This window comes from Varanus komodoensis, unplaced genomic scaffold (assembly GCF_004798865.1).
Source record: "Varanus komodoensis strain SLA01 unplaced genomic scaffold, ASM479886v1 scaffold2, whole genome shotgun sequence".
Classification (NCBI taxonomy): Eukaryota; Metazoa; Chordata; class Lepidosauria; order Squamata; family Varanidae; genus Varanus; species Varanus komodoensis.
Genome location: NW_025335568.1, coordinates 8034849 through 8062733, shown reverse-complemented (window position 1 = coordinate 8062733; position 27885 = coordinate 8034849). Strand labels below are relative to the sequence as shown.

At 42.3% G+C, this 27885-nt stretch overlaps 2 protein-coding genes across 7 annotated transcripts in view; one reads left to right on the top strand and one right to left on the bottom strand.

Moving 5' to 3' along the window:
• RUFY3 (RUN and FYVE domain containing 3) overlaps nucleotides 1-15244 on the top strand; it is a 58648-nt gene extending 43404 nt beyond the window's left edge. For 4 of the 6 annotated variants that reach the window (XM_044428364.1, XM_044428362.1, XM_044428363.1 and 1 more), the window contains 8 exons: nucleotides 858-1025; nucleotides 2438-2535; nucleotides 7175-7294; nucleotides 8944-9067; nucleotides 10525-10601; nucleotides 10800-10827; nucleotides 12806-12880; nucleotides 13344-15244. In XM_044428364.1, coding sequence (XP_044284299.1) covers nucleotides 858-1025; nucleotides 2438-2535; nucleotides 7175-7294; nucleotides 8944-9067; nucleotides 10525-10601; nucleotides 10800-10827; nucleotides 12806-12880; nucleotides 13344-13487 — 834 coding nt within the window. In that variant the 3' untranslated portion in view covers nucleotides 13488-15244. Of the gene's footprint in view, nucleotides 1-857; nucleotides 1026-2437; nucleotides 2536-3417; nucleotides 6980-7174; nucleotides 7295-8943; nucleotides 9068-10524; nucleotides 10602-10799; nucleotides 10828-12805; nucleotides 12881-13343 lie in introns of those variants that run through there. The other 2 variants (XM_044428366.1, XM_044428367.1) reach the window with 1 other exon arrangement.
• A 340-nt stretch (nucleotides 15245-15584) lies between these two features.
• GRSF1 (G-rich RNA sequence binding factor 1) overlaps nucleotides 15585-27885 on the bottom strand; it is a 12665-nt gene continuing 364 nt past the window's right edge. The window contains exons 2-11 of the mRNA XM_044428476.1: nucleotides 27743-27841; nucleotides 25753-25894; nucleotides 24020-24175; nucleotides 23583-23726; nucleotides 22642-22777; nucleotides 21800-21978; nucleotides 19641-19762; nucleotides 18688-18823; nucleotides 18013-18099; nucleotides 15585-17100 (exon numbers count right to left, since the gene is read on the bottom strand). Of these exons, the coding sequence (XP_044284411.1) occupies nucleotides 18038-18099; nucleotides 18688-18823; nucleotides 19641-19762; nucleotides 21800-21978; nucleotides 22642-22777; nucleotides 23583-23726; nucleotides 24020-24175; nucleotides 25753-25894; nucleotides 27743-27841 (1176 nt within the window). The 3' untranslated portion in view covers nucleotides 15585-17100; nucleotides 18013-18037. The remainder of the gene's footprint in view (nucleotides 17101-18012; nucleotides 18100-18687; nucleotides 18824-19640; nucleotides 19763-21799; nucleotides 21979-22641; nucleotides 22778-23582; nucleotides 23727-24019; nucleotides 24176-25752; nucleotides 25895-27742; nucleotides 27842-27885) is intronic.

Sequence of the window (27885 nt, the reverse complement as noted above, 5' to 3'; positions counted from 1 at the left end):
CCCGCTGTGGCACGCATGCCATAGGTTTGCCATCACTGGCCTGAACCTACCCTGGTGCACTTGCCTAACCCTCATATAGGGGTAAAGTTCCATTTAAAAGAGGGCGATTTTGAAAAAGCCTTCCTTGAGTAGCTTTTTCTGCACAGCTCAACATTTCTGCCCATTCTAAACACATTCCAACCATCGAAATCATGCCAGAAGACCTCGTTTTCCTAACCCTAACTCTACTCTGGTGCACACCCCTAACCCTAATATAAGGAAAAAGTTCCATTGAAAAGTGGGTGATTTTGAAAAAGCCTTCCTTGAGTAACTTTTTCTGCATAGCTCATCTATTCTGCCCATTCTGAACACATTCCAGCCATGAAAATCATGCCAGGACACTGCGTTTTTCTAACCCTAAGCCAGTGATGGTGAACCTTTTAGAGACCAATTGCTCGAACTGCAACCCAAAACCCACTTATTTATCACAACGTGCCAACACTGCAATAAAACCTGAAAACTGAGGATTTTTGTTGAGAAAAAACACCTCGCTGTTAGTCAAAGCTTGCGTGCGCACGCACACACACACACACACACACTTGGCAGTGCACTGAACAGCCATGCGAAAGCTCAGATGTGCCGCGGCTAATATGTTGTGGCTTGTGACGTTATCGCCTGGCACCACTACTCCTTTCCAAGCATGCACTTGTATCCAATGCTCAGCTGCTGGGGCGATGCTGGGGCGACTTGGCTCGCATGCCCACAGAGAGGGCTCTGCGTGCCTGCTGTGGCACGCGTGCCGTAGGTTCGCCACCACTGGAGTAAGTGTTTTTGATACATTCCAGATATTATATGTGTTTTGTGTGTGTATGGTATAGGATGTGGAAAAAGAACTGGAAGTGCAGATTGGAATGAGACAAGAAATGGAACTGGCCATGAAGATGCTGGAAAAAGATGTGTGTGAGAAGCAAGATGCGCTGGTGGCACTCAGGCAGCAACTTGAGGATCTCAGGGCCCTAAAACTTGAACTTTCCTTCAAGCTGCAGGTAAGCAAGCAGGACTAGCTCAGCAGTCTGGTTCTGATTCCCAGTCAGAGGCTCGCTCAGCTTGGAGGCTCATCAAGAGACCCTTCATATGCTACACCCCTGCTTCACTTGGCTTCCACAGTTAAAGACTGTTACTTCCCTTTGAACGTGAGGGGTAGCGTTGCTATAGAAAAAAAAACATACAGAAGCCTGCAACAGCTTCTGTTGGACAACAGCTAGCGGGGCCCTTTTCTGAAGAACCATTACTGGGGTGTCTCTGTCTCTGGAGAGTGCATCTCTGCTTCTCCTCTACTGTGCTGCTTCTGCAGCTTCCCCACCGTGAGCCATCTGGGCTGGTACAGATAGAACATTAAATGTCCCTTAACCCTGGATAAGAGGTTTCAGAAGGAATGAGGGGCTGTGTGCACTCTCTCACCTTCTTGCCAATTGTACACCCTCCAGCTCTTAACCAAGATTCACTGACAAGCTTTCCTGTATGGAGGAGAGTACGGCTCATGCCAGACCTGAGGCATTTCCAATCCAGCTTTTGCGACTAGCCTGCAGTCTTTGCCTACTCTGCTGACAAAAGGTTAAAGGCATGGCGAGCTCTGGTTTTATGGACATAGGGCCAACATAATAAAACTTGCGTTAAGAAACTCAACCTTTGTACAATTTACTTCTAAGGTACTTCTAAAGTTCCAGTTGTACAATAAGGTTGTTTAGTGGCATCAGAGCAGTATAATTGCCATTTATAAGGAGGAATTGTGGATGAGAGGGTGACTTGGGCAAGATTATGACTTGGTGAGCTTATGGCTGAAATGGGGCTCAAAGTCATGCTCCCCTGAAATAAGGGCATTTCTGTCCTCTTTACATTTCAGGTCTCCATTCTAAAATTGTGGCCAATGTTCACTGTGAATGAATATTTTTGCCTGTTCAAAACATTGGACATAACTGTTAATTGACATTGTGATGCTGCTGAGTGATGCATAAATGAACATTTTGAATAACGCTATCGCTTACTGAAATTGATTTAGTTTAAATTCACAAAGCTTAGCTAAACATCCAAGATGTTTTGACAAGATGCTTGTCAAAACATGGGAATTGCCTACCTCAGTGGACTGACTTATGAATAAACTAAGAATAACAGATGAATTGGTGGAATTTTGGATCAAAATTAGCAGACAATTAGCAACAATATAATTCTTTTGTCCTTGCTTTTTTAGAATGTTCCGTGTTTTGCATGAAAATTTTTCCTTATTGCTTCACACCGTTGTGCCAGTTATAACATTAGCCTGTGTTTAATTTTGAATATAAAATTGTTTTAGTGTGTGTGCCATTGCTTTTATACAAACAGATAAAGAAAGTAACCTTAATGTTCTTCTATAGTTACCATTTCACCACTAAGGATGAAGTATGACCTTTTCCATTTCCAGAGTTCAGACCTGGGAGTGAAACAGAAGAGTGAACTAAACAGTCGCTTGGAGGAGAAGACAAATCAGATGGCTGCAACCATTAAACTGCTTGAACAAAGGTAAAATTGAAACTTGCTTCTTTAAGCAATGTATAATTGTAGTTGTGCTGTCCTGACGGGAATACCTAAAGCAGCTGGTGGGTTGGGTGGCTACCATTTCCTTCTGGGCACCACTGGGGTCATTCCTCATGTCTCCATCACTGTGCCACTACACAGTGGCGGGATGAGAAAGCATCTTTGAAAAGCAGCCATTTGCTGTTTGCCACTGAAATACGGTAAAATAGAAGCAGGTAAAGATCACACTTTTTCTGTTAATGAATGCCGAGTTTCTGTGGCAAACTCATCTTCTGCTTTTCAAGGACCGTCTCATCCACTGAATTTCAGTGGCTCAGCAGGGGACTTCATAAAGGGTCAGGAGGGCGGGCCTGTGCAGCCTATAGACCACATGAAGAGGGATGACAACATGTCCTTCCGAAAACACTAGGTAGTAGCAGTCTTGGGGAAAGTATGAAGGAGATGGCTAGAATTAATTTTGTAGGATCCCTGAAGAAGTGAGCATGCATTTTTTTGTGTAGCTCCTTTTACGCATACAGAGCTGCTAGGTAATGTAGACTGACATTCAACCAGAGAAGGTCAGAATTTGGCCTAATGTGATTTCAGCACTTTCAGAAAACTTCCAACAATGAAGAGCATCTTTTCAAAAGCGCCTGTGCTTGAAGACATCAATTTTGCAAACACACAACATTACTACGTATATGTTTATACCTGCACCTCCTGCTGCTACTAAATGAAGTTTAAAAGTTGTATCTTAGCACACGCATCATAAAAGCTTGGTGATGTTTAGTCTTTGGTATTTGTTGACTTAACTGATGTTTTCTTCTACTGTCTGTTTCCTCCTCCCACCTTCTTTTCATATCATCTTTATGCCCTTTTCTCATATAGTGAAAAGGATTTGGTGAAACAGGCAAAAACCTTAAATAGTGCAGCAAACAAACTGATTCAGAAGTCCCATTAGGCCTTTCGTTTCTTTCTTTTTCCTTGTTTTCCTTGTTTCTTTTTGCAGCTGGTCACCTCACAACTCTGACATCTCAACTCAGCTATGAGGCAAAAGCAAAATAAAGTCAAGAATTTAGATGTCAGATTTAAAGTTGTCACCTAAAGTTGACTTGGATTTTGGAGGATTTTTACATTTTAAAAAATCTGTTGGTTTTTTTTAAGTAGAAAAAGTTAGTCTATAACTTTCCCAGTTATTTGTTGTGTAAACTTTACTAAACTACAAGCAGTTTGACTTCAGAAAATCACAAGTAAAATGAGATTTGTGGCTTTGTACATATAATTGATATGAAGTGTATACAGCACAAACTTTTTACTGTTGACAAGATACTGGAAAAGGGGAACTCCATTCTGCCCCCCATGCTTAAATTTAAGGAAAGCTGAGGTAGTTTTCTCTGTTACCTTGTTGTGAAATAGACGAAGAAAATATACACATGAGAGCTGAGAGCAGTTGGGCACTGCTGCGAGCTGTGATCCTGTAGCTCTCGTTCCTCTCAAACGCAAGTCTAAGAGAAGCTCACATCACAAGTATGATTCTGGTCATCATCAAAAGGGCCTCGTCCTGGTTCACCAGAGCCTTGTCCACACTGCACGCTTTCCCCACAAGCATTTATTGCAAATGCATGTTATTTGGAAGTCTGTCCAACATGCCGGGGCCTGCACAGCACACAATGCAAGAAATGCAGCAGCCCCTGGATACCCAGCAAGCCTCGCTATTGGGCAGTATAAAAGGAAAAATAACAATAGTGATGATGATGATGATGATGATGATGATGATGATGATACTTGGCTTTAAGTTATTCCAACTGAAGGGTGGTCAGGTTATACTCTTTCACTTTAGAGCAAGGCAAAGTGTTTCTGCCTGGATTTTCTCAGTTCCTTGCACTTTTCACCCTCTTTGAAATGTGGGTAAATAAAACTGCATTGTTCTGCAATCTCCTCCAAGACGACTTTCCTAAGACCATTTGCCAGACAACCCCATTATCGTGCTATAACCCACTGTGTGTGAGCATAAAGAAATAAGCTGAGAAACAGAGATAACCCAGAATAAATAATGCTGACCAAATTTGCACCAAGCTGTCACTGGAATATTTTGAAGTGAAGGGACAAGCCACGATAGCAAGCCCATTCCAGTCCTTTTGCACTGGGAAAAATAATTCGTTAATCTTTTCATTCACCCCTTTAAGTGGCATGAGTGCAGAGCCCAGTTGCTAGCTCTTTCAAAAAACCAGATACCCTTTTAATCTCTGCATTGTCTTCTACCTCTGCCTTTATTTTCCAAATAAAATAAAATAGATAGTGGTTCTCTTTTCCTGAAGGACTTTCATGATAGTGTGTGTTCCCCTCTCTTCCTCTTGTAGGAAAGATGGAATCATGTATTTTACAAAACAGTTTGTTGTTCTTACCTTGTTTAAGAGGGATGAATGGAATAGGTAGTGATTTACTGCTGGCCAGTCATTGACAGTAGCTATGGCATACAATAACCTGGTTGTTGTTTAAAGTTGCCTTTTGCTATTGCTAAAATTTGACCCTAAGTATTTGATTCAGATATGGGAAGAGTTGCAGTGAAAGACCAAGGAAAGCTTAGAGTCAAGATAAACACCATGTTGCAGTGTAAAAACATTTTTTGTTGTTGTTGTTTAGGGTTAAATTGGGGTGCCTCTTTCTGGAGGCTGCAAGTGCTCCCATTACTGGTCCCTAAACAGGCTTAAGTGTTTAAGTCAGCCTTCAACCTAGTATCTTCCAGGTGTGTCGGACTAGAACTTGTAGTCAAGCATATCTGGAGGGTGTCAGATTGAGGAAGGTGGATGTAGATAGTCATTAGTAAGACCAGTCAAGATACCCCAAATAGGGCTTTGGTTTATTTTTAGTTTCAGTAGTCTGCCTTTTTTTTTAAGTTCCCTCTTATAAAAATTCCCTGTTTTGTGTTCAAGCAAATTGGAGAGTAGGGGGAAAATAACTTTAGTAGAGATGGAGGAAAGAACTGTTGCCTCATCTTAAAATCTTTGGGGCAGAATTGTGTTCTCTTGCAAGCTTGCAGAGCTGTCTTTGGCAAAGCAGCTGATTTGTTAGGTCTGTTCTCTTTTCTTTTAAAAAAATAAGAAACCCGGAGAATTGCACTTCAGTGTAGCATGCTTGTAAATGTACCCAGCTCATTTGAAGTAAACTGTTCAGGCAGTGCAGGCACCATTTAAAATTCTGTCTCGGGGTTAAATGTTTTCAGTAGATATCCAAATGTGATACCGCCAGAACAATTACAATGCCAGCCACCTCTTCTTGGAGGTAGAATTTTGAGCTTTCACATTCCTAAAATCCACCTGGCAGGCTTGACATGGGCCACATGTTCTGGCTGATCACTCATTTTGATTTATCAGCAGGTGTGAAATGAGAGCACTCAGGGGTGCAGCTCTGTCAAAACCACGGGGAGGAATTGCTCCTTCCTAAACACACTGCTTCAAAATCCTAACCTACAACCCCGGCTCTTTAAAAAGCCCATTAGAGACAAACTTTAGAACAGCAGAAAACACAGTTATCAACCCTGAACCTCAGGTGCCCTGATTTCAAAGGGGGATAGAGTACGACCCCTTAGAATGTTGTTACAAGCAGAATCTGTCCTCATCCCCACCTTAAATAGGCTGAGGGCTGGAAAAGAGGGAATGTTGTTCTTGGAATGGTCCTGGATTCTGTGACAGAGTGCCCAGATTCTTTGCCCCTTTCTTCCCCACCCCTTTGGCTTGGATTTCTATGCTGTCCGCCACTCACCCTGGAAAGGCCAGTAGGAATGCCCAGAGGGGCCCATGCCACCTTTCTCTGTGCTGTCTGTAGACTTTGGTGTGGGTGCAGCACTTTTAAGGAAGTGATTTCCATGCACATTCTGAGCAGGCATGTGGAGAAAGTTGCCACGTGCCCCGGCCACATGCCACGGCGCGCCTCAAGATGGCAGGTCCGTGGTGGACAGGCATGTGCGATCGATCGCCTTAGGGTTCTGCTGAGTGATACCCTCCACCTCTCCGTTTGCCCTCCAGTTAAGCCATCGTGTTGAGTATTTGTCACATGGCCGGTGAATACATGTAGCCTGAAATCAGTTTTATATTGTGAAAGTAAACTCCCCTGCCCCCAGCCCCATTGCAGCAAAGCCTCAAGTAGGCTGGGAATCCCAAGTACGTGTCCACGACTCTGTATTCAGTCTGGAGCCCTGTGTGTTTAACCTGATGTAACAGTTGTGGAAGAGACCAGATACATGCACTAATTTCTTAATATAGTAGGTATCGCATTATGCAAGTTCCAGTTACTTGTATAAAGCTGCAGTGTAACGTAAATTTAAAAAAAAAAAACCTTACAAATACTGTGTACTTGAGACTTGCTTTGACTATGGATAAAAGTGATGTTTTATGTTTATCATCTAATGACTGTAAGCTGTAGTAATAGAATAAAAAAATTGAAAATAGAAGCTTTTTCTGCCTGGTTCACCTACATTTTGATATTTCTTTAGCTACTCTTTTGACCCTTCTCAATTCCCATTCCCGTTAGACCTTCCCGTCCATCTTTCATCAAGCTTGCTTTCTTTAATTTATTGTTTAATCTCAGTCTTCCTCCCCACCATGGCTTTTGTTTTTTATCACAAGTTCATGTGGCTCAAATCCAGATTGCAACAGTCAGAGAAAGAGCGCCAGTCGCTGGAGGAGGACAACCGGCTCTTCAAGCTGGAGTTTGGGGATAAGATCAATAGCCTTCAACTGGAAATTGAACAGCTCATCAAGCAGCGGTGAAAAGATCCCTGGTTTTTTGTTTTTGTTTTGGTGGGCGGGGAAGTACCTTCATTTTGAATCGCTTTCTGGTTTGTGGGAGTTTCTTAGGTACTGTCACAGTGGGCTTCCCCAGAGGAAGAAAGACATCCTCCAGCACCTGCTTCCACTACCAGCCCCCCCCCCCCCCCGCAACACACACACACACAGGTGCCTTGCCCTCCTTGTGAGCACTGATGCAGGCCTTTTACCTGCCGCTCTTCTGAAGCCGTCTGCGCAGGCTCACTCAGAGGGACGAGCAGTCAGCAAGGCTGCTCAAGAGGCGTTCGGTGCCCAGAAAGAGGAGGAGACAACTCTCAAAACCATGGGCATGGTTTACCACCTACTGGCTTGCTGCATGGATCGGTGCCTGCATGTACCTATATGGACTTGACAGGCAGGTTGCCTTAGCCAGCACTGCTCACTGTTGGGTTTAATTTCTTGTGCACCACCCAGAGACTATGGGAACGGGGTGGTGTATAAATATTAAGATTTGGATGGATGGATGGATGGATGGATGGATGGATGAATGCAAGCAAGCCTGTAGTGCTTTGAGGAAGAAATCCAGCCTCCTCTGGGGTTGGATTTGGTTGTTGCAGGGAGTGATTCTGCATATTCCAAAATTGTACCATGTGAAAGTGGGGGAAGTAGGTGCATGCATTGCACATTGGCTGCCATTACATGTAGCCCAAGTTAGTTCACACTGCTAAGTAAAAATAACTATAAGAAGATCAGACAAGTGCAGGAGAAATCATTCCCTTTCCCCCTCATGCAGAACAGCATCCACAGGGTGCAGTCGTGCATGCATCTCCTCAGAAGTAAGCCCACATGGGCTGGTTTGTGCACTCATTACAGCCCCCTGTGATGCATCCCAGTGGCCATTTCAAATATTCAGTGCCCTGCGGAGGGTTCCTGTGTGATCCTCAGGTAGCCCTACAACACACCACAGGCCTTTTGAGGATTCTTCCTAAGCATTCTCCACCGTTCAGGCTTGGACAAAACAGACCATGACAACTCCCCACCCGGGACTGAATATTCAAAATGGCTGCTGGCAAACCCCACAACCCCCTGTGGCTTCGGCCGTGGTGTGCTGCTGGGCCGAACCTGGCTGTTGAGTTTAATGGGACTTAGTGCCAGCCCCAACAGTCGGTTATAGTCTGTGAAAGAACTAGTTGAGCCAATGAGTCTAGAGCCACGGCCAGTGAAGGATACCAGTGGGAGCTACTTCTAACAGAGAGGGTATCTGTTTTCTTAAATCCAAACGAAGGAGAGAATGACAGAGAACCTCTGCCCCTGAAAAGATTGGGAGGCCTCTGGATTTACTTCCTGCTACAGGAAGCCAACCTGTCACGGTGGCTCACTGGTTACTGAAGTACAGTTGTCCTGGGTTTCTGTATAATAAATTGGAACTTGCTTGATTATTCAAATTTTATTAGATATTTGCAACCTGTATATGATGGTCTTTCTTCAATGAGCTTTGCCTTGTTACTGAGAGGTGCCATTCTGGAGGGGGAAGAATGCGATCATCTTTCAAAAATGGGGTTCATTTTTCAAATGGCTTTTAAAAATGGGGTTCAGTAATTTCAAGCGTGTTTTATAGAAGATTTTTCTCCATGTGCCATCACTGCAGGAGTCAGCTTGAACTGGAACTGAAACGGGAACGAGACCGATGGTCACATTCCCACCATGGAATTCCAGAAAATAAAAGCTTGCCCAGCCAAAGCAAAGGCTTCCAGAAGACTGGATCAAAAACAGTAATGCTCCTTCTCGGCATGCTTCACTGTGGCATGATCTTGATTTCCCTCTAGCCCCGACACTTGGGAATCTGCTTATGTCTCCTTCTGGCTTGTATTTCCTATCAGTTATGGGGGGGTCTGATTGTCACAGAGATATTGTGAAGCAACTTCAGGTATGATTGAAAGATGGTAGTTCTCCTGTACAAGTAATTTCCTTTTAAGGAAAAAGCGCTGCGCGTATTATAGGCAGACCCTTCTTTAGGGCAATTGCTGTGTTGTCCGGTGTGCACACGTGCTTGTACACATCTATATGTGGATACAGATTTCTAGGACGTGTGTAGGGAGGAAAGGAGGGATGTGTGGGCGCAGTTGTGGTGTGTGCCACAACTTGCCACTCACAAGCTTTTTCCTACACGGAAATGAGTTCAGTGTCCTTGCACCTATTTACAGTGTGCACCTATTTACTTGATTTACTTCAGTCCCACCTTTGAGGGCAAACTCTCACAAGGCAGCTTGCAATAAAAATGCTAAAAACAAAACAGCTGATGAATAATGTAATAAAAGAGCAATGGATTAAATGGGATTCAGGGAACCAGAAAAACATCAAAACTTTAAAAACAGTGGCTTGGTTAAACAAACACATAAATAAGCAAACATTGGCAGAGAGAGAGAGAATGAGAGAGAGAGGTGTTTACAGTCCCCCAACATTCTCTCATATGCAGGCCTTGGAAGGTCAGATTCCATCGGTGTAGGCCTTACAAGGCCTTGTACCCACCAACCTGACTGATCTTAGAACAGAGAATCTGTGAGGGGTTCATAGGTTCAGGAGCCAAGTCACAGGTGGGGAATGCGTGATTCTCAAACAGGTTCATATGGGGGTCAGTCACAGATGGGGAAGGTATGACCCTCAGATGTGGCTGGACTTTGTCCCTCACCATTGGCTGCACAGGCTAGACTAGATGAGATTTGCAGTCCACAGTATCTGTAGGCTTAAATGGTCCTTCAAACAAGCTGGACCCAAACTATTCAGGGCTTTAAAAGTCAGTACCAAAACACTAACAAAGGGGAAAACCAATGCAACATATGCAAAATATGTGTGATATGAAGTGTCTAGCTTGCACAAGTATGCTGGTGGCTGGATTTTGCACCAGCTGGAATTTCCAGACCCCATGGGGGAGGCCTGCATTGATTAGCAAGGATTTTGTGTTGCTTAGGCTCATGACAAGCACATGACAATTTCAGAAATCTCAGTTCTCATTAGATCTTTCAACTGATCCCTGTGTTCTTCAAATAGTTGTAAGCAATTCCATGGCTTCCTAAAGCTCAAATGTTCTCTGGAATCTTCTTATTACAGCACTGAAGAGGGCTGTTGCTAGGAATAAGGAATCATTGGGCACCGAACATGCAGGGACAGGTACATAATAACCGGTCTGGTCATTTTGCTTTGATTCCTCACTATCTGTTTCAATCAATAGGATGCAGGAAATAAACTCTTGGAAGGAGATTCTCAGTGGAGAGCACCTGTGAAAGAGAACATGGTTCTTCCAAGCGGGTACGAGCTGAGCAAAATAACCCCGTCCTTAAATTCTGTTTAATCCTAAATGTGTTGGATTTGAGTCAGATGGTCAGTTTTGCAGCCATGAGATAACGCTAAATGATTGCTCTGACTATATGCACACAAAGTCTTTATTCTATTAGTTAAGATGTGGATGAAACGGCATGCTGAGTGGATACCTTTTTCCCATTACAGGATACCCGCTAGCCTGAAAGAGGACCATGTAAGTAATTTGTTTTCTTCTGGTGTAATATGAGCTTGAGTACCTTGTGTTGGATGCCAAAAGATGATGTTATCTTCATGACATATTTTTATTAAAACATGATTTTGGAATGCTGGTTTATTTATACAATGAATGGCTTTTGTCCATTTTCATGGATTTCCAAGCTTATTGTATATTGAGATTTGGCACCTTAAATGGAAGGAGTGGCGTGGAACAAGAAATGTACCTTACTGCAGTTAAAACGTTATATTCTCATTACTTGTTTCTTCACAGCCTTGTCCCTTTTGCTCTTCCTGCTGTACTGTAGTGGTGTGATGCTTGTCCATTTTGTGCTCAGTTCCATAGATTCTTTTAAGCAATCGGCATATGTTAAATGCATCTGGCCGAAACAGTATTAACTGTTGATGTTTGACCATTAACTGGAGCAAAACTTTAGGCCTTTAATCATAGCTTGACAATTGAAAACTCTTCAGATTAATGCATATTAAAGCATTATGACCTTTTACTATTCAAACAACCCTTTAACCCTGAGTAAGGGTGCTTTACAATCCAATTTGTACAATTATACAATTGTATAACTATAAGGGTGCTTTATCTGGACTACCTTTTGAATCAGGCTTATATAAGTAACTCATAATTTATTGGAAATTAGTTTTTGTGTTTCCTTTAATATAATCACTACTTTTTATGTATTCAGTTCTTCACATTCTTTCCTTTTATTAAGCAATTTTAGTTGCTTTTCACTTGGCATTTTTTCATATACCATCTTACATCTGCCTGAAAGATGAATGGGTAACTTTTTAGAAGCCTCATTAGCCACTCCAAAAACCACTAACCCCACAATCTCACAAAACCTGTCAGTTCCAATTGGCCAGAACTCTCAAGCATTAGAACATGTGCTCGGGCTTGGGGCCAAACAGGAACATTTTTAGTGGGATTGTTTTGGCAGTAAGTGGTTTGACAATTTCAGCCTACTTTGAACTGCACTGATATTCCGTCTGTCACGTGGGATAATACTGATCTTTCTTCATGCTTCTTGTAAGGATTGCAACTAGCTAAAAGAATGCTTGTAAAATACTTTGAATATAAGAGCCCTGCCGGATTGGACTAGTGGTCCCTCCAGTCCAGCATCGATTCACACAGAGGCCAACCAGCTGCCCATGAGAAACACGTAAGCGTGGCAGGAGTGTGGCAGCATCCACTTGCCCATGTTCCCCAGCAAGTGGAGTGAGTACACATGCACACTGCCTCTGATACTAGAAGTAGCACAGAGCCGTCAGGAGGCATAATCATTGGTAGCCTTCACCTCCATGAGTTTGGCCCATTTCCTTCAATTGGTGGGCATTACTACATCTTGTGGAAGTGAGTTCCATAATTTCACTATGCATTGTGTGAAGGAGGACTTCATTTTATCTGTCCTGAATCTCCCACTAATCAGCCTCATGGGTTGACCTCTTTGGGTTCTCGTATTATGGAAGAAAAATGTCTCCCTGTCCAATTTTGCACGATATGCATAATTCTGTAGATCTCTATCATGTCTTACTTACCTTTTTTCTATACTAAGCAATCTCAGCTGTTGTAAACTTCCTTCACTGCGGATTTGCTCCAACCCCTTGATCATTCCAATTGCGCTTTCCCACACTTTCTCCGGTTCTGTACGATCCTTTTTTAGGTGCAGTGACAGAACTGTACACAATATTCTGAGTGTGGATGCAGCATAGATTTGTATGAGGGCAATTTGAAATTGACAGGGTTTTTTCATTTTTGAACAGGTGAAAGTGTTATACAAAAGATATATTTATTTTTCTGTTGAATGGTCCAAGTTCACATTATAAATAAATGTAAAGATGCTGAATTAGCAGTTCTGCTGATATTTAACTACTCAAGGTGGAAAGGAGGGTAGCAAATTGTAAATGAGGTCAAAAGGTTGGCCAGGAATCTTATTGTATGCTTAAATGAGAGCATGTTTTTAATTTAGGAGCAGACTCTTGGCCCTGGAAAGTCAGCCCTCTGCCAGTTGTGTCAAGAAGAAAGCACAAGAAACAAAAGAAAGGTAAATTTGGACCAATTTTGCTTCTGCTCTAAGGACCAATTTATCTGTCACATTTTTGGTAGGAATAGTAGATCCACATTTTTCTGCTATTATTGGAATGAAATTGTTATGACCTTCTTTATAGGCCTTCTGTATGGAAGAGGAAAAGACAGTCACTGCTAATCCTTGTTTTTAGGAACAGAGCAAGGAGTTCTCATGAACCAACAAATCAAGCCCTGAGCATTTTGAGATCTCCCCTGCCCCCCCCCCCACATTCCCTTGGCGCTATAGTGATGAAGTGCAATTCCAGTTCAGTTTCCCAGCTGCAGGATCTGCCAGACTCCTCAGAGGAAAACAAAGAGTCTATGGTTGAAACATTAGCTGGTGAAAGTTTCCCTCTTATTCAGAGCAAAGAATAAACTTGTAGTAGACTGAGTTAAGATTCACAATAACTGGAGCCAGTTTTTTTCTTCCCCTGTTTAAGCATACCTGCAAGAACTGTGGGGGAGCCTTCTGTGAAGATTGCTCAGCAAATGAACTGCCTCTTCCCTCCAGCATCAACCCAGAGCGTGTCTGCAACCAATGCCACAAGCACTTAATACAGCAATATTCTGCAAGTCCCTCTTAGGACTCTGTCGTCAGGATGCCAGTTCTGTCAAATTCAGTTTGTTTATACCGGAGGACTCCATCTCTCAGGACTGCTTCTGAATATCCTTGGAGCTCTTCAGCTTTGTATGTTCGTGTGCATGCATGTTTGGAAAGAAAACTACCTTTTCTTGCATGTTCAGAGCATGTGAGGCTTTTAATGACAGTCTGATTTGTAAAATTAAGGGCCTCCAGGTGAACTGCTCCCAGAGGTTCTCACTCTGTCTGACATGGGTCCTGGAATCCCTTGCTCTTAAGTGTCTCCTAAAACCAAGTACTTTAAGCTTGGTGTTAAGATTTGAGGCACAGAAGGTTTTGGTTATGCATTAGTCTTTGTGAAGCATATCGAACTAAAAGCTGACAGCTCCCATGAGGTGGTAAGGTGGGGATGGAGGATAAGCTAGCACAATGTATGTGTTAAACTTGATAGAAAATATTTTTTTCCTCCAGGCCACATCTTTGCTTTTGCAGGGTGCGTGGCCCTCACTGTGTTCATCAACTGTACACAAACAACTCTGCTTGTTTACTGCTTAGGGCACAGGCCATGTTCCATGGCCTGTTTGATTTTCTAAGAGTGAGCCATGTGAATATGAATTCAAGCACTGGCTCTGAATTAGAGCCGTCTACAGAAATCATTGGTGCATGTCACCTGCGCTGTACAGCCTACCAGCTGTACGTTTGCTAAAATGTAGCACCTGAATAAAGCTTCAAGAGCTCTTGGGACTAAATAACGTGTGAAAATAAAAATGAATGTCCTGTTAAAGAGGAAAGTGCTGCCAACAGGTTTGTATGTGCCTGTTTTTCATTTTCCTCATGACAGTGCTTTACATATGCTGCTTTAAAAAAAATACATGAATGTGTTACCAAAACGTTTGAAAGAAAATTCACGGTGTGAAAAATGAACGCTTATTTTTCCTGCACAACTGGCTGACTTATAGCACTCAAAAGATGGTGTTTTTGAACAGATACTCATTCCATCAAATCATCCTCAAAACAGCCACTGTCTGTACATATCTAGGACGAGAGGAGCTTGAATCCTCGACTTTTAAACGTTTGCAGAGCTTGGCTGTGCAGTCTGCAGATGTGAATGACCCAGTATGGCTGTGGGCAATATTTCGATGGTATATGTACTGATACCCGCTTTTCTTTAAGGTACTATACCCTAGGATTTTTGGAAGATGGGTTATAGAATGCACCTTGAAATGGAGAATTTATCTTGCAGCAGTGGCTGCTGTGCGATTGCAGAATGTGTCCGCTTGGTAAACTGTGTGCTTTGTAGGATGCAGCCCCTTATACTGGGCATTAAATCAAGACTGTAGAATATATTTGAATCTGTATGAAATTGCTTTACATTTTACCTTTATGGTTGTGTTGTATGGAGGTTCTTTACTGAATGTAACTAGCATGGCAGCGTCAGGGTGGCAGAGCTTTTGGGAACTTGGTATGTGTACTGTAGAGATTGTTCACTGCAATTGATCGGCCTTTTGTAGGGGCTGGGTCCAAAGGGAGTCACATTCAGAGTAGAATACAGAACCACCAATGATTGCACCGTGGGACTATTCTGAGCATGGTTCCATCTGGATCCATCCCAATTTTAACAACAGTTTCTGTAAACTATTAGTTTCTGTGGTATGTGCCCTTACTAAAGGATGATTATGTACTTAGGAAACCATGAGAATCATTAGCCAAGCTGACCTCACAAAGAGGCAATAAAGCTCTCATCTAATTCGCGTAACTTCAGCCTGTTTTGAGTGAATATTCTTTAGTCAATCCCCACAAATACCTAACATAAAGGGCAGGTCTTTTGACCAGAACTCCTCTCCCAACTCCTTTGTTTCCTGAGGTTTTGTACTGTGGACTGCACCATAGTGTGAGCAGAGTGACCTGGAGCCTGGACACTAATTTGCCGGCTCCTCTCTGAGAGCTGGTGTGGTGTGGTGGTTAGTGCTGGACAAGACACCTGGGAGATCTGGGTTCTTGTGTGGACCACTGGTCTTCTAGTGAATAGACCAGCATTGCCTTTGAAAACTTTATTATTTAATACTTGTAAACACAGGATAAAGGACCCTGAAGACTCTTGTCTGCATTAAGAAATATGCTTTCATTTATTAGTTATACATTGACTTGATGATCAGACAGGCAAAACTAATAAGCAATGCTTAACATCTACTTATCACAGTACACAGCAGCGGTGAGCTGGGTCTCAAGTCGCAGCTTTGCCTGTGGAACACAGCAGCCCCTTCCTAATTCTAATAATACAGAACTGCCATTTTGTCACATCAGCAGCAAGCTATGTGCAATAAAACTGCTTTTTCAAGAGCCTGAAAAAATAGTAGGGATATACGAAGACTATCCGGCAAACTTCTCCGGATTTACCCTGGTTTAGGTCCAAAATTGATGCATGGATAGTAGCATTTTTAATTTTTCTGCCCAAATGGTAGTAGCAACAATTATATGCTTATCTGGAGATTGGTTTTACATATACCATCCTGCAAAATTTATGTGTCTTTGTATCAAGCTGCATCCAATAAGGACATCATGCTAGCAGGCAGTGTCTCACTCACAGAAAGCCCTTCTGGTGGATTTCGGGATGGGGGGGGGGGTTCCTCCACTTGGGCGGTTCCTGCACCTAACTCTTCCACTTTCAGGGGGCAGAAACTTGAGTTCTGCAAACTTTCAGGCGATGTAACTCACTGTTTCAGCCTTAGCAGGAGAGAAAAAGTATAGCCAACCAGATATTATCACCTAAGATGTCAGCCTTCTTCACCTTGCCCTGTCCCTACCACTGCATCACCTAAGAAACTGCTTGCTTGGGATTACCCTAGTCTTAATATAACCACTCAATGAAGGCTGAAATGTTTTTCCTGTGTGTCACTCTGAATGAAATATTCCTATCACTTAAGTTTAGTGTACACAAAACTTCCCTTCTGGAGATTTAGTAGCTTCTCTGTAGCACTTTACTGGCAGTCAGTATATCTTAAATATGACCGATACGTCAGATTCCCTGTCCTGTTCCCTGCAGGTAACATAACACACTCGTTTGTGCATGCCATCTCCACTGTGGGGCTTCCCCATGCCACAAATTCTGATTAAAGCATCTCTGCTGTTATGTTTTATGGGCAGCACTTGCAAAGTTGTAACTCCACTGACTATATTACCATGGTCGAACTATCAAAAACATCTTGGAGAATCATGCTCCCCCACTGCCAGAACATGTCTGAGTGCTTCTCCCCTCCCCCCACCCCAAAGCTAGACTCAACTAATGAAGTTGGTAATGATGTTAATACCCATTCCTGAAAGCGGCACCTGCTTCTCTCTGTGCCAGTCACGTTACGCTACACCTGTACATCACAGCTTGGCCCTGGGTCTACCATGACATGTACTGTAGCAAAAAGTTTTACAGACAGTTCAACTTTAATTTTGGTTTACATAAAACATCTGCACAAACAATTGTGGGGTTTGAGATACAGCTGCTGGATTTTCTTTGAAAGGCAATTCAGAAAAAGTGTCCTTTAGAATTTGTCATTTCTGGTTACAGGGACCCCCTGTATTCCAGCTCTAGAAAAATGTGCAAATGAAATGCATCTTGATTTATCCTGTGAGAGGAAAAAAAAAGATAAGATTAAATGAACAAATTCTCCTGTCCAATCCTCTTCAGATTTCAAATCTGACACAATGGGAACATGCGGAGTGTGTTCTGCAGGAGTGCAGAAAAGCTCAGAGGTTGATGAAGAATTTTATCACTGAGAATTCTAATTTTCCTAAAACAATGCTTCACCCTTATGCCTGTAAAGAGAGACTTGAAAAGCTGTTGTAGCACAGGGCAAAACCCAACCTGGCCTGCATGTAACAGAGGCATTTAAGAAAAGAACCATCCAATAAACCAGAGCGCTGCATGCAAAACCTGGCTGCAAGTCCCATTCACGTGCCTACCTCATAAAAATCCTATAGTGGAAGTGGATGCACCCACCCAACCTTTTCCTATTCTTGGGCTGTTTCTTACTTAGTGCATTTAACTGGCTTAAAATCTGTTCTTTAATTAAAAGGAATAAATCTTCATGAAAGGGGAATTGATTCTTGACCCAACATGTTTTGGGCCTGAAATTGGCTGCATTAAGTCAAATGCATGGAGAATAAAGCTATCAATTGGCTCCCAGTCATAATGACAGTACTATCGCTAGGATATCATTTGCTGGGGAGCAACAGATGAGAAAGGATAAGTGCTGTCATCGCATTCGCCTACTGGGAGAGAGGATGTTTTGACTAGAGAGGAAAGTGCTTTGACAGATAAAATGGTGCTTTTCCCATGCTCATGGTTTTGCATTAGTCACTACTGTCCAAAAAGCAGAGGCCGTGAGTTGAATCTGCCAACCCTTCTCTGATAGCAGGAGATCTTCACTGTGGAAAGAGCACAGCCCACAGACTATGGGGCAGCACACAAATGGAATAAGCCAGCCAGCCATGTTGGTGTTATTTTCCGAAGAAGCTAAGGCTGCCATGGCACTCACCTAAACTTTGGGAATTATGCCATTGTCACTGGCAACCATTCTTCCTGCTTGGTGATGAATTCAGGAATAATTCAATGTATCTATGTTCTGTGGAACAAGAAAATAGTTTGAATGGAAAATTAACATTTACGAATTTAGCAATAGTGGATGCAGCAACAGATACCTATTAATCACGCTGCATGCTGATGTTCACTGTGAGATCCATTTTCCTGACTTCAGTGTCTAGAGGTTTCTTTATTGGAGAGGCAAGTGCCCAAAGCAGTTAAACCACAGATGTGGAGTCATGTCTGGACAAGGTCTGGTTACATCTGGTTACTGGTATTTTTGGGGACTAATGTGCAACTGCCATTCTGTATGAGCAAACCCATACAAAGAGCTTCCAAATGAATCAAGCATAGCTACAACTAGAGGTGCAAGAACATAAATTTAGTCTTCTAGAGTCATTCTAGGAGCCTGCTTGCAGTATATGCAGTGCGGGTGTTTGGCCACATCGGGAGGCCACGCTGAAAAATAGTATTTGCACAACAAACTTCACAGCTTCAAAATAAGAGAATACAAACCTTTTCCAAAGGCCTCTTCCCATGAACTTCCCACGCTTCCGTTTCAGCACAGCCTTGCCTTGACAACGCCCTCCCAACCCTCTGCAGCCAGGGAACAGGCCCAAGTCCTACTTACGCATGTTAGACCTGTTCTTAGCCATGGCTGCAACTGCATCTTCATGTGTCTCAAAGTGCACATCTGCTTCTCCTGTTGCTTTTCCACTTGAATTATATTCCATAGTGATCCTCACTGGTTTCAGGGGAGCGAAAAACTGTCAAGAAAAAAAAAGGTGCGTAAAAGTCAGATTTTATAGCCTATTAGCACCTGAAAATTAAAATAGAACAGAAGCTGGGGCTTTGCTGGTCTTTATTTATAACCATCAACAAAATAGCAATTTCTGTCTAGGACCCAATAAGCCAAATTACTTTTTGCACAAAGCCAAAGCTGCTTCACAATCTGAAGCTTAAGCATTAGGGTGGGCGTGCACAGAGCTTCTTCAGATACTACCAAGGATGAGGACATGAGTAACTTGTCTGCCTTTTTACTTTATAACAGCAAATCCACCATGAATCCTAAAATCCTAACTTTGGCAGCTGTTTGCCATGCAGCATGGTGGACGATCAAGAAACACAATCCCAGTTCTCTCTCTGCATGCAGAACTTATTTAAGTGGCTCTTTGAATGCTGGCCCTTAGGTACATCGTATGCCACAACTCAGAGAAGCTAAATAGCATGGAATACATTACAGACCAGTAAAATTCTGGAAGCTCAATCCTTGAGCTGTTCAATGCAAATGTTAGTGTTACTATTCATTTCTAAGCCATAGAAGGGACACATTAAACAGCTGCCGTAACATGTCCATATGCTCTTGCCTTTCCTTTTCCAAATACTTACTGAGAAATGAAAATAGGCAAGGACACTCATTCAGCAAGATGAGCTTTACCAACTGCTTACCAAACTGTTTCAGGCTGATTGAGTCTTTTAAAAAGTTGCAGTTGACAATAAAGGCATACATCTCTATTTTTAAGGTTGAAAGAACTTCCTAGTAAAATTGCTCAGGATATTTGAAGTGATCTTACCCCTACGTACATTTATAATATTTTGGGCTGTTGCGTGATAGGGCAGACCTTTCAAATGAACAAAATGAAACGAGGAGAAACTCCCAGCCTCTGACACATCTCGATGGGTTTCAAATGCTTGCTTCAAAACTTCTGTAGCATTGAAAAAAGGCAAAAATGAACATTTAGCAACTTCATTTGTGTATCTACCTCTCTTTGACCTAGTTTACATAGTGTAACGACCTAAAGTGGGCTGTTGAGCCTTGTTTCAAGGTGGCGTCTTATGATGTCTGAACTTGGCACTGATTCCTCAGTGTGGTGTGTTAACCACACATAAGCCATCCTGAGTAACCATCGCTTGTTGCTGGGTTGTTCAGGATGGCTTGCTTTTAGAGAGTGCTGTTGTGATGTACAAACTCACCACAATGGCTTGTGTGTAGCTTGCACAAAAGGACTGCAGAAATGCAGAATGATAGCAGTTGAAAACACAGCAACTCCTTGAAATCTTGATAACTATATCTTCTGTTATGTCTTGAAACAACAGTGGACAGTTTACATCATCACCTTCCTAGTCAGAAGCACCCTTCCTTTTCACCAGTGCAAATTTAATGTTTGTTTTTTGACCTTCAGGAAGATTCAAATATTTATCATTATTTTTTCACCATTGGGAAGAGTGAAATGTAACATTAAAAAAACATTCACACTCGAGGAGATTAGCATATATTTAGCCTTTTTTTACTTTCAAGAAGATTTGTGCAAATATCTTAAGCATAGGAATTACTGCACTTTAGCTGATTTGCATAGATTGCCCTGAAGGTAACCTCCTCACCAAACTCTAGATATGCACAAATCTCCAAAGGTTAAGAAAAAACTACAAAATAAATTATATCCCACTAATGAGCATATGTATGCTCAATGGCAAAGGGTGTGTGTGCTGAGGTTGTGTTGCAAAGACCCATGGGATTGTCTACCAGCTCTAATGTGGGTTAGCAAGCAAGCAACCCAGATTCTGCTCTTTTTTTTTTTTTTTTTTTGAGGTGGGGGGAATCCTACAAATGAAAGGGGTTAGGTATTTTGGTCTTGGAAAAGAGTAAAAAAACAGGTCCTTTTAGATCTCAAGTCCCTGCACATTCCAAAGCGTGGTGCAGACAATCCCCCAAATCCCCTCAGCTCCCTTGGACCTACAACAGACAGAGACAGGCATAATATGACTCATCAACACTTGCCCTTTCCTTATAACAAGAACAAAAGAAGACTTGATATTCTCTTTTCTTCCCCTGATGTCTTAACACCTAAGAATCCATTTTCTAACATCCCACAAACAATCTCAGGAAAATATGCTTTGCCTTTTTTTTTAAAAAAAACATAAATCTTAAGATGAGGGATTTAAAGAACCACCCAAATGAACAGAACATATTAATGACCTGTTCCATCCCTCACACTTTCTCCTCAGCACAGCAATCCCCTTCTTTTCCTCCTTTTTTCCTTTCTTTTCCAGAGGAACTCAACAAAGCTTTCCATCAGCTTACATGGAGAGGTCAGTCAGCCTACAAGGAGAGGTAATTTCTTACACTGTCTTCTACTTTGCTTCCCAATGGCCCATATACCAATCATGTTTTTTCTTCCTTTTCCTAACCCTATTCAAAACTTGCAAACTCCCTGTCTTTGGAACCTCCCCTCACTCTTTGAGTCCTCTCCATCTGCTTTCTTCCAACAATCTGCATTTGCTCAAACCCCCGTCTCCAAAACCCTCTCACAATCCCACACAACTGGCCACTTCTTTCTCAGTGGAAACACCCTAAGCTGAAACTTCTCCTAAAAGCTCTCTTGGCCCTTCTTCACAATCAGCACCCCACCCATGATTTTCTACGTATCCCAGCATACTGAACCCCAGAGATATTTTAAATGTTATCTCCTCAGTGTTAATGCATGAATAAACCCCCAGATGCATGTAGTTATAATTCCCCCAATATTTCATTTTAATTCATTTAAATGCTGCTTTCTTTGACACTCAGCCTTTGGAAGCATCAAGTCTTCCTGTGTGCAAAGAGTTGAAAGCCAACAGATCCCTTGTTTGTTTCCCATATATGTAAAATACATGTTCATATAAACTAAGACATACTTTGATACAGTGGCCTATTTTCCAGGTGTCATGCCGAACACAAATTGCTATGTACTGTACACACTTACCATTTTCTTTATCACTTTCATAAGCTGCAGCAGGTCGCAAGGCTTCACTCAACTCGCTTTCCTCAAAAACAGGTTCAGGCTCTTGCTTCATAGTGGGATATCCCATCATCTTCTTACCCCCAAAAAAACCATTGTGGGTTCGAATTTTACTCTTTTGGCTCGGGAATATTTCTATGTAGCTATAGTTTTGTGGTTTTGTTTTTAAAGTGAGAGGAGTTAAATTAGGGTTAGCAAGAGGACTTAAATCATGACCACTAAAGAATCAAGTCATACATGACTGCAAACCTCAAATATGAGTGACACCAGCTCACACGTGTTTAGATAGAAACATGGCTGGCTCAGGCATTTTTACTGCCTAAACATGCAGAGGATGGTGCCTTAAGCAAGTGAAAGCAAACTGGGTTTTTTGCACCGCAGACTGCAAGTGACCAAGCAACAAGAATCAGAAACTATGATTAGTGCACCCTGTCATTAAGCATAAGGGTGGCACGAAAGTGCTTCAGATAGGGCACTTCACGTTCCCCCTCCTGCACTAATATTTTGGTTGCTGCTGACAGATAGATAATCAGTAGAGACAGGAACTTAATCAAATCTACATAAGGGTTTCATGACCAAACTAGAAGTCAAATGCGGTGCTCACATCCTAACACTTACAAATCTATTTAAGTATAGTTTTCTTCCAAGTTTTTCCCCCAGCATCAAGAAGAGATTCACTGTCATTTTTTGGCAGCAGCTTTCCATTGGCTTTTAAAGTGCAACTTTTGTGTGAACAATACCGTCCCCCTGCACTCAATTGTTTCCTGCAAGGAGTCTGAGTGGGCAGTTTCCCAGCATCCACATACCGGCTTCCAATTTCCTCCTTGTCCTTTAACAAGGCTTGAGTAGCCATTTCCGGTGTAGCAAACTGCACAAACGCTTCTCCTGTTTTCCTTATTCCCATCTGGTCCATAACAAAAGTTATGCCCACTATAGTTAAACCTGTAAGAAAAGGCATATTAGCATATTCATCTTGATAGCTGTAAGACATAGTTTACCTTTTTTTTGTCAGGAAAGCAAAATATGCACATATTCCCTCATACAATAGCATATGAAAAATTGCCTTAAATAAAGTGGTACTAACACTTAACACATCCACTTCTTTGGATCCTGTTTCTGGGTATGACATGCTCAGTGAACCCCAAGGGCAGCCTCCCTGTTCTGGTGTCCTCCAGGTGTACTGGACTACAATTTCCACCTTTTCAAATGGAGATGATGAGAGTTGTACTGTGACACAGCTGGAAGATACCCTGGTTTGTCAGTGACTGCCCCAGGGAAGTGCAATCCACTTAAGCTTAATGAAATTATTCTGCTGTTCCATTCCTTTGGGAATGAACAATGAACCACCAAGAGAGCTACTGGGTGGTATAGAAATGTATAGATACCATTAATGTGATCATTGTTCTCTCTCCCCCCCCCTTCATCAGAACTATATTTTTTCTCATCTTAAAAGAAGGCTGGTTTCCAGCCATATTTAAATGGGCTTCTGGATTCTCCCCTTTGAGATAACCTCTTCTGCCCACCCAAGAAATCCAATTTAATATCTGTACACCTGACATATATTAGACAAGATTCTTGTAAATTAAAATCATTCCATGTCATTATACAACACCGACATTACTTCAGCGGTGGTGCATGGTCACCAGCTCACATAATCACTATTCCACACAGAGTCCATAATCACTATTCCATAATCACTATTCACACACTATTCCACACTAGCTCACATAATCACTATTCCACACACCTGAGAAGAATTTAGAAATCTCCGCTTCGGTGCAACTGTATGGAAGACCTCTCAGTCGTACCACTCCGTCGTTGGTCACAGATGCTGAACTGGACTGCAGACTCTTCATGATAGCATCAACATCCTCATTATGTACTTCAGAAACTGTAAAATTCCACAACACACAGTGTTTAGCTGAGTGAAATGTGGATTGAAGCCAATGCAGGCCATCCACCACCAGCTTCCCCTGCCCCTGCATTTCCCCAGGTCTATTCCAGAGAAATGCAGCACCTGCAAGAGCAGATTTGGAGGTTCAGGAGGTGACTGCAGCAGAGATGGGAGTGACGGGAAATTGACTGCTCATGTGATACTCAATTTTACCCTGCAACTGTAGTGCGTTAAGTTCTTGGATTGTATCACAGTAAGCCTTCTTACGCATAAGCTGAAACCAAACCTACCTTCTACATATCGCTGGCCCAGATACTGTCGATGCTTCTTTAAAGCATTGTGCACATCCTCTTTCGACTCTAATTCAATCAAAGCATCTCCTCTGCGTTTGCCATCTTGGTTTAAGAAGAAGTATATGCCATTTGCTCCATTTCGAACCCTGATGCCTAGGGAGGGAGCAAGCATACAAAGGGTCAGAGACTTTTCTACCTGTTTCAAATGCAAATAGACTTCTTGAAGTTTTGCAACATTTTGCTTTAGTAAGAAACAAGCTATAGCAGATAAAGGTCTCTCAAAGTCCAGATTATGTCTATACTCCAATCATATCTCATCCAGTTATCAAACTTCTATGTAAAATATGCTTTATAAACATACAAACAATTCATAATGCGAACAATTTTACATATATTTCAGTGATGCGTGATGAAAAACATGTTGGATTGATGTACCTGCACACTGAAGTTATTGCAACATACACTTATACAGAACTGTTACATACAGTCATCTATATGAAGGTGTAAGAGGAGTTCCTAAATACAACACTGGTAGAATTGAAAGGGTCCTGTAAAGTCAATGAGTCCAACCCCTGCTTCCCTACCACATGTGGTCACCCATCTGGACTGAGGCCCATAATTTCAATTTAGCAAAGGGGACTCAAGATGCTAGCTTTATGTATAGCTGTGCAGGCAGGTTTCTGTGTAGTGTACAGAGTGGCTGTTAGGTACAGTCCTATAGAACAGAAGTAATGCATGCAAGGAAAGGAAAGTTCATACAATGAATTGTAAGAAACCCAAGAAGCCATCAAAGGAAGGGGGGGGGGGGTTGAGGCAACTGGCTCTTATCTAAACTGTTGGCCTAAAGAGGATCTGAGGTGAAGAGGGGTGGGTGTGGCCTCACGAAAGAGCACCAGGCTTGCATGCAGCAGAAGAGTCTAGGTTCCAATCCCAGTATTTCCAAGTAAAGCAAAAACACCTGCCTTGAGAGCTGCTGCCAGTCAGGTCAAAACACTGGGCTAGATGGACCGAGGGTATGACTCTGTACCAGGCAGCTTCCTATGTTCCCAGTCCATGGTTTATCAATACAGTTGACTCATCTTGGAGTACAAAAGCAGCTGAGTCCTCCTATGGGCTCAACTGGTGTTGACTGCCAAAAAACATGTTTTATTCTGCTATCTTAATTTCCAAACACACTCACATAAGCACGTAACCAGATATATTATCTCAGTAAGGAAACATAGCCAAATCTCCTGTATAGTCCTATTTAGCATATGTAACCCACATCAGTGTAGCACCTGAAATACCACTTCTATTTATCCAATTATATAATTATCCTATACTGAATATTTACAACTACTTCATTTTCATGAGACTTATCAACAGATAAATAATGAGTTACCTTCTGGAGCCAAACTATACACAATGTTGAATTTTTAACATTGTGTTTCTTTTTTAAACTACAGCTGCTGAGAGGCACTTCTCAGGATAAAAAACTGCAAGAGGAAGGAAGGGGGAATTTAACCCTTTCCCTGCCTACCCCTGCCATGAACAAAATAAAAAAGTCTTTGTGAAACTAGGACCTGCATCAGAAGGAATGTTTCCTTTGGGTCCCCTACCCCGCCCATCACACTCCCATTCCCCAATGTGACTGCAGTTAAAAATATATATGAAGCATTGAACCACATGCTTAACCTCATGTGTAGCTGAGCCTTTACTCATCCCACTGTAAACCAGAAAGATGAAGTTACCTGCAAAAAAGTCAAGAACATCTTCTTTAGTACACAAGTATGGCAGACCTTGGGCATGAATAAGAAACACATCTTCATTGCTTGACTGAGATGAAGGCGATTCATATTGTGAGAGCGGGGGATATTCATCATATATCTGCTCCTTCCAAAAGAAGTTGATTATATCAGTATTATAATTGATACATAAGGATGACAAAGCATATGAGAGACAAGCTGGTTGCTACAGAGCACAACTGGGAAGGGCACAAAATATGCCTGGGAAAAAGTATCTTCAGAGTATTCAGTACAGAAAGCTGTCATGATCTAGGATAATCTCACAACAGACTCTGATGGTTCACATGCACAGGCAAAGCACCAGAATCAGCTGAAGTGCCCTAGAAAATTCCACCGCTGGGATTGGGGTCAAGCGTGCATCTGACACTCTTCTAAGGCTCTGAGGGGCATGTTTGGGATATCACTAGCAAGTTTTACCAGTAAGATGGGACATGTTTTCAACCAGTTGTCTGTCTCAGTTACATGTAATTAACACAATCTGCAGTGTAGATGGATGATCAACACATGGCATACAGGTTCATATTAAACATCTTAAGCCTGCCCTCATGAAAAAGCAATCTTCTTTTTACTTGCCTTGCAAGACACAAAACATAAATCTAAAAAAGCACACCAGAGAAAACTATTATGTGCCATGTCTTCATATCTTTGTTGTACATCAAAGACTGAAAGATCATTTCTATCTAGCCAAGTTATCATCATCAGATAAACGGAAGAAGGAGGCAGTCTCAAAGGTCTTAGAGGATGAAGGGAGCTTGCAAAGCTCCGCCACATGGGAGGTGACCTTCATCCAATTATACACTCCCACTCTACCTCACAAGGTCACTGTGAAGAAAAAGAGCATAATCTCATATACTCTGCTGTCCTGCTCCCCTCGGAGTAAAAACACAAGTGTTATAAGACAACGGATACACATGCAGTTTTATTTCTACATTAAAGCTATCTCAGAGACTTAGTAACCACGTTAATTTTGAGGGGAAGTGGGGGGCCCACATTTAGTATGTATTTAGTTGTAATGCTATGCAAGTGTGGCCAGAAAAAAGGCCTGAAGCTTCCAGCACAGAATTGTGTCCTTAGGGATTTTATTATACCCAGTGGTATATAAATACTACAAATAAGTCAATATAAGGTTTTCCATTTATTCATGTTTCTGAAGAGAGATGGTAGAAGAAATACTAAGGGGGTAGGAATAGATTTAGAAGCAATGTTCCCTGAAAAATTATTTCATCAAATCTTCCTATGTATTAAGACACTTTTCAATCAGGTCTTGACATTTTCTTGATTACTGTACAACTGTATGCAGCTATATATGTCTGTTTATTTATTATTTATTTATTAAAACATTTCTATGCCGCCCCTTGCCAAGGCCTGTTTCTCTTGGTATCTTGCAACTGTACCCACAGAATTTTATAAAGTATTTTTAAGCATTGTAATTTCTGTAAACTGCCCAGAGAGTTTCAGCTATTGGGTGGCATTTATATATTTAAATTAATATCCCACTTTTTTCTGGCAAAGAACCTAAGATGGCTTACATAACTCCCTCCCCTGCCTTTTATTCTCACTGCCTCGTTTGTAAGCCCTCCAGAAACTTTTAGTATTGGACGGCATATAAAAACTTGAAGGAAGGAGGGGAGGAAGGGCTAGTCCTGATAAAGAAAATAAATTCTTCTCATTGAAGATGGAAAAATCAGGATGTGCAAAGAGGGGTTTCTTTCCCTCCTCCTCCTCGTCCCTGTTCTATCCTCATAAAAACTTTGAGGTAGGCTACATATAGCAAAGAGGGGTTTGCTCTGTGCTTGCTCTAGGGGTTTGTTTTCGCCAGCTCGTCCCCACAACAACCCGGTGCAGCAGATGAGGGGCAGGGGCGCAGCAGGCGGCAGGAAACTGAAGCAGGAGGGGGCGCGAGAGCGGGATTTTCCCGCCCCCTCCCGGTGCGTACCTGGCTGTAGCGTCTCCCCGCCAGGGCCGGAGGCAGCAGCGAGGCCTGCAGGGAGCCGAAGCCGGGCGCGGGCCCGGCGCGGCCGGCGAACCCGCGGCGCTGCGTGGCGGCCCCGAGCCACAGCAGCAGGCGGCGGCGGCCCG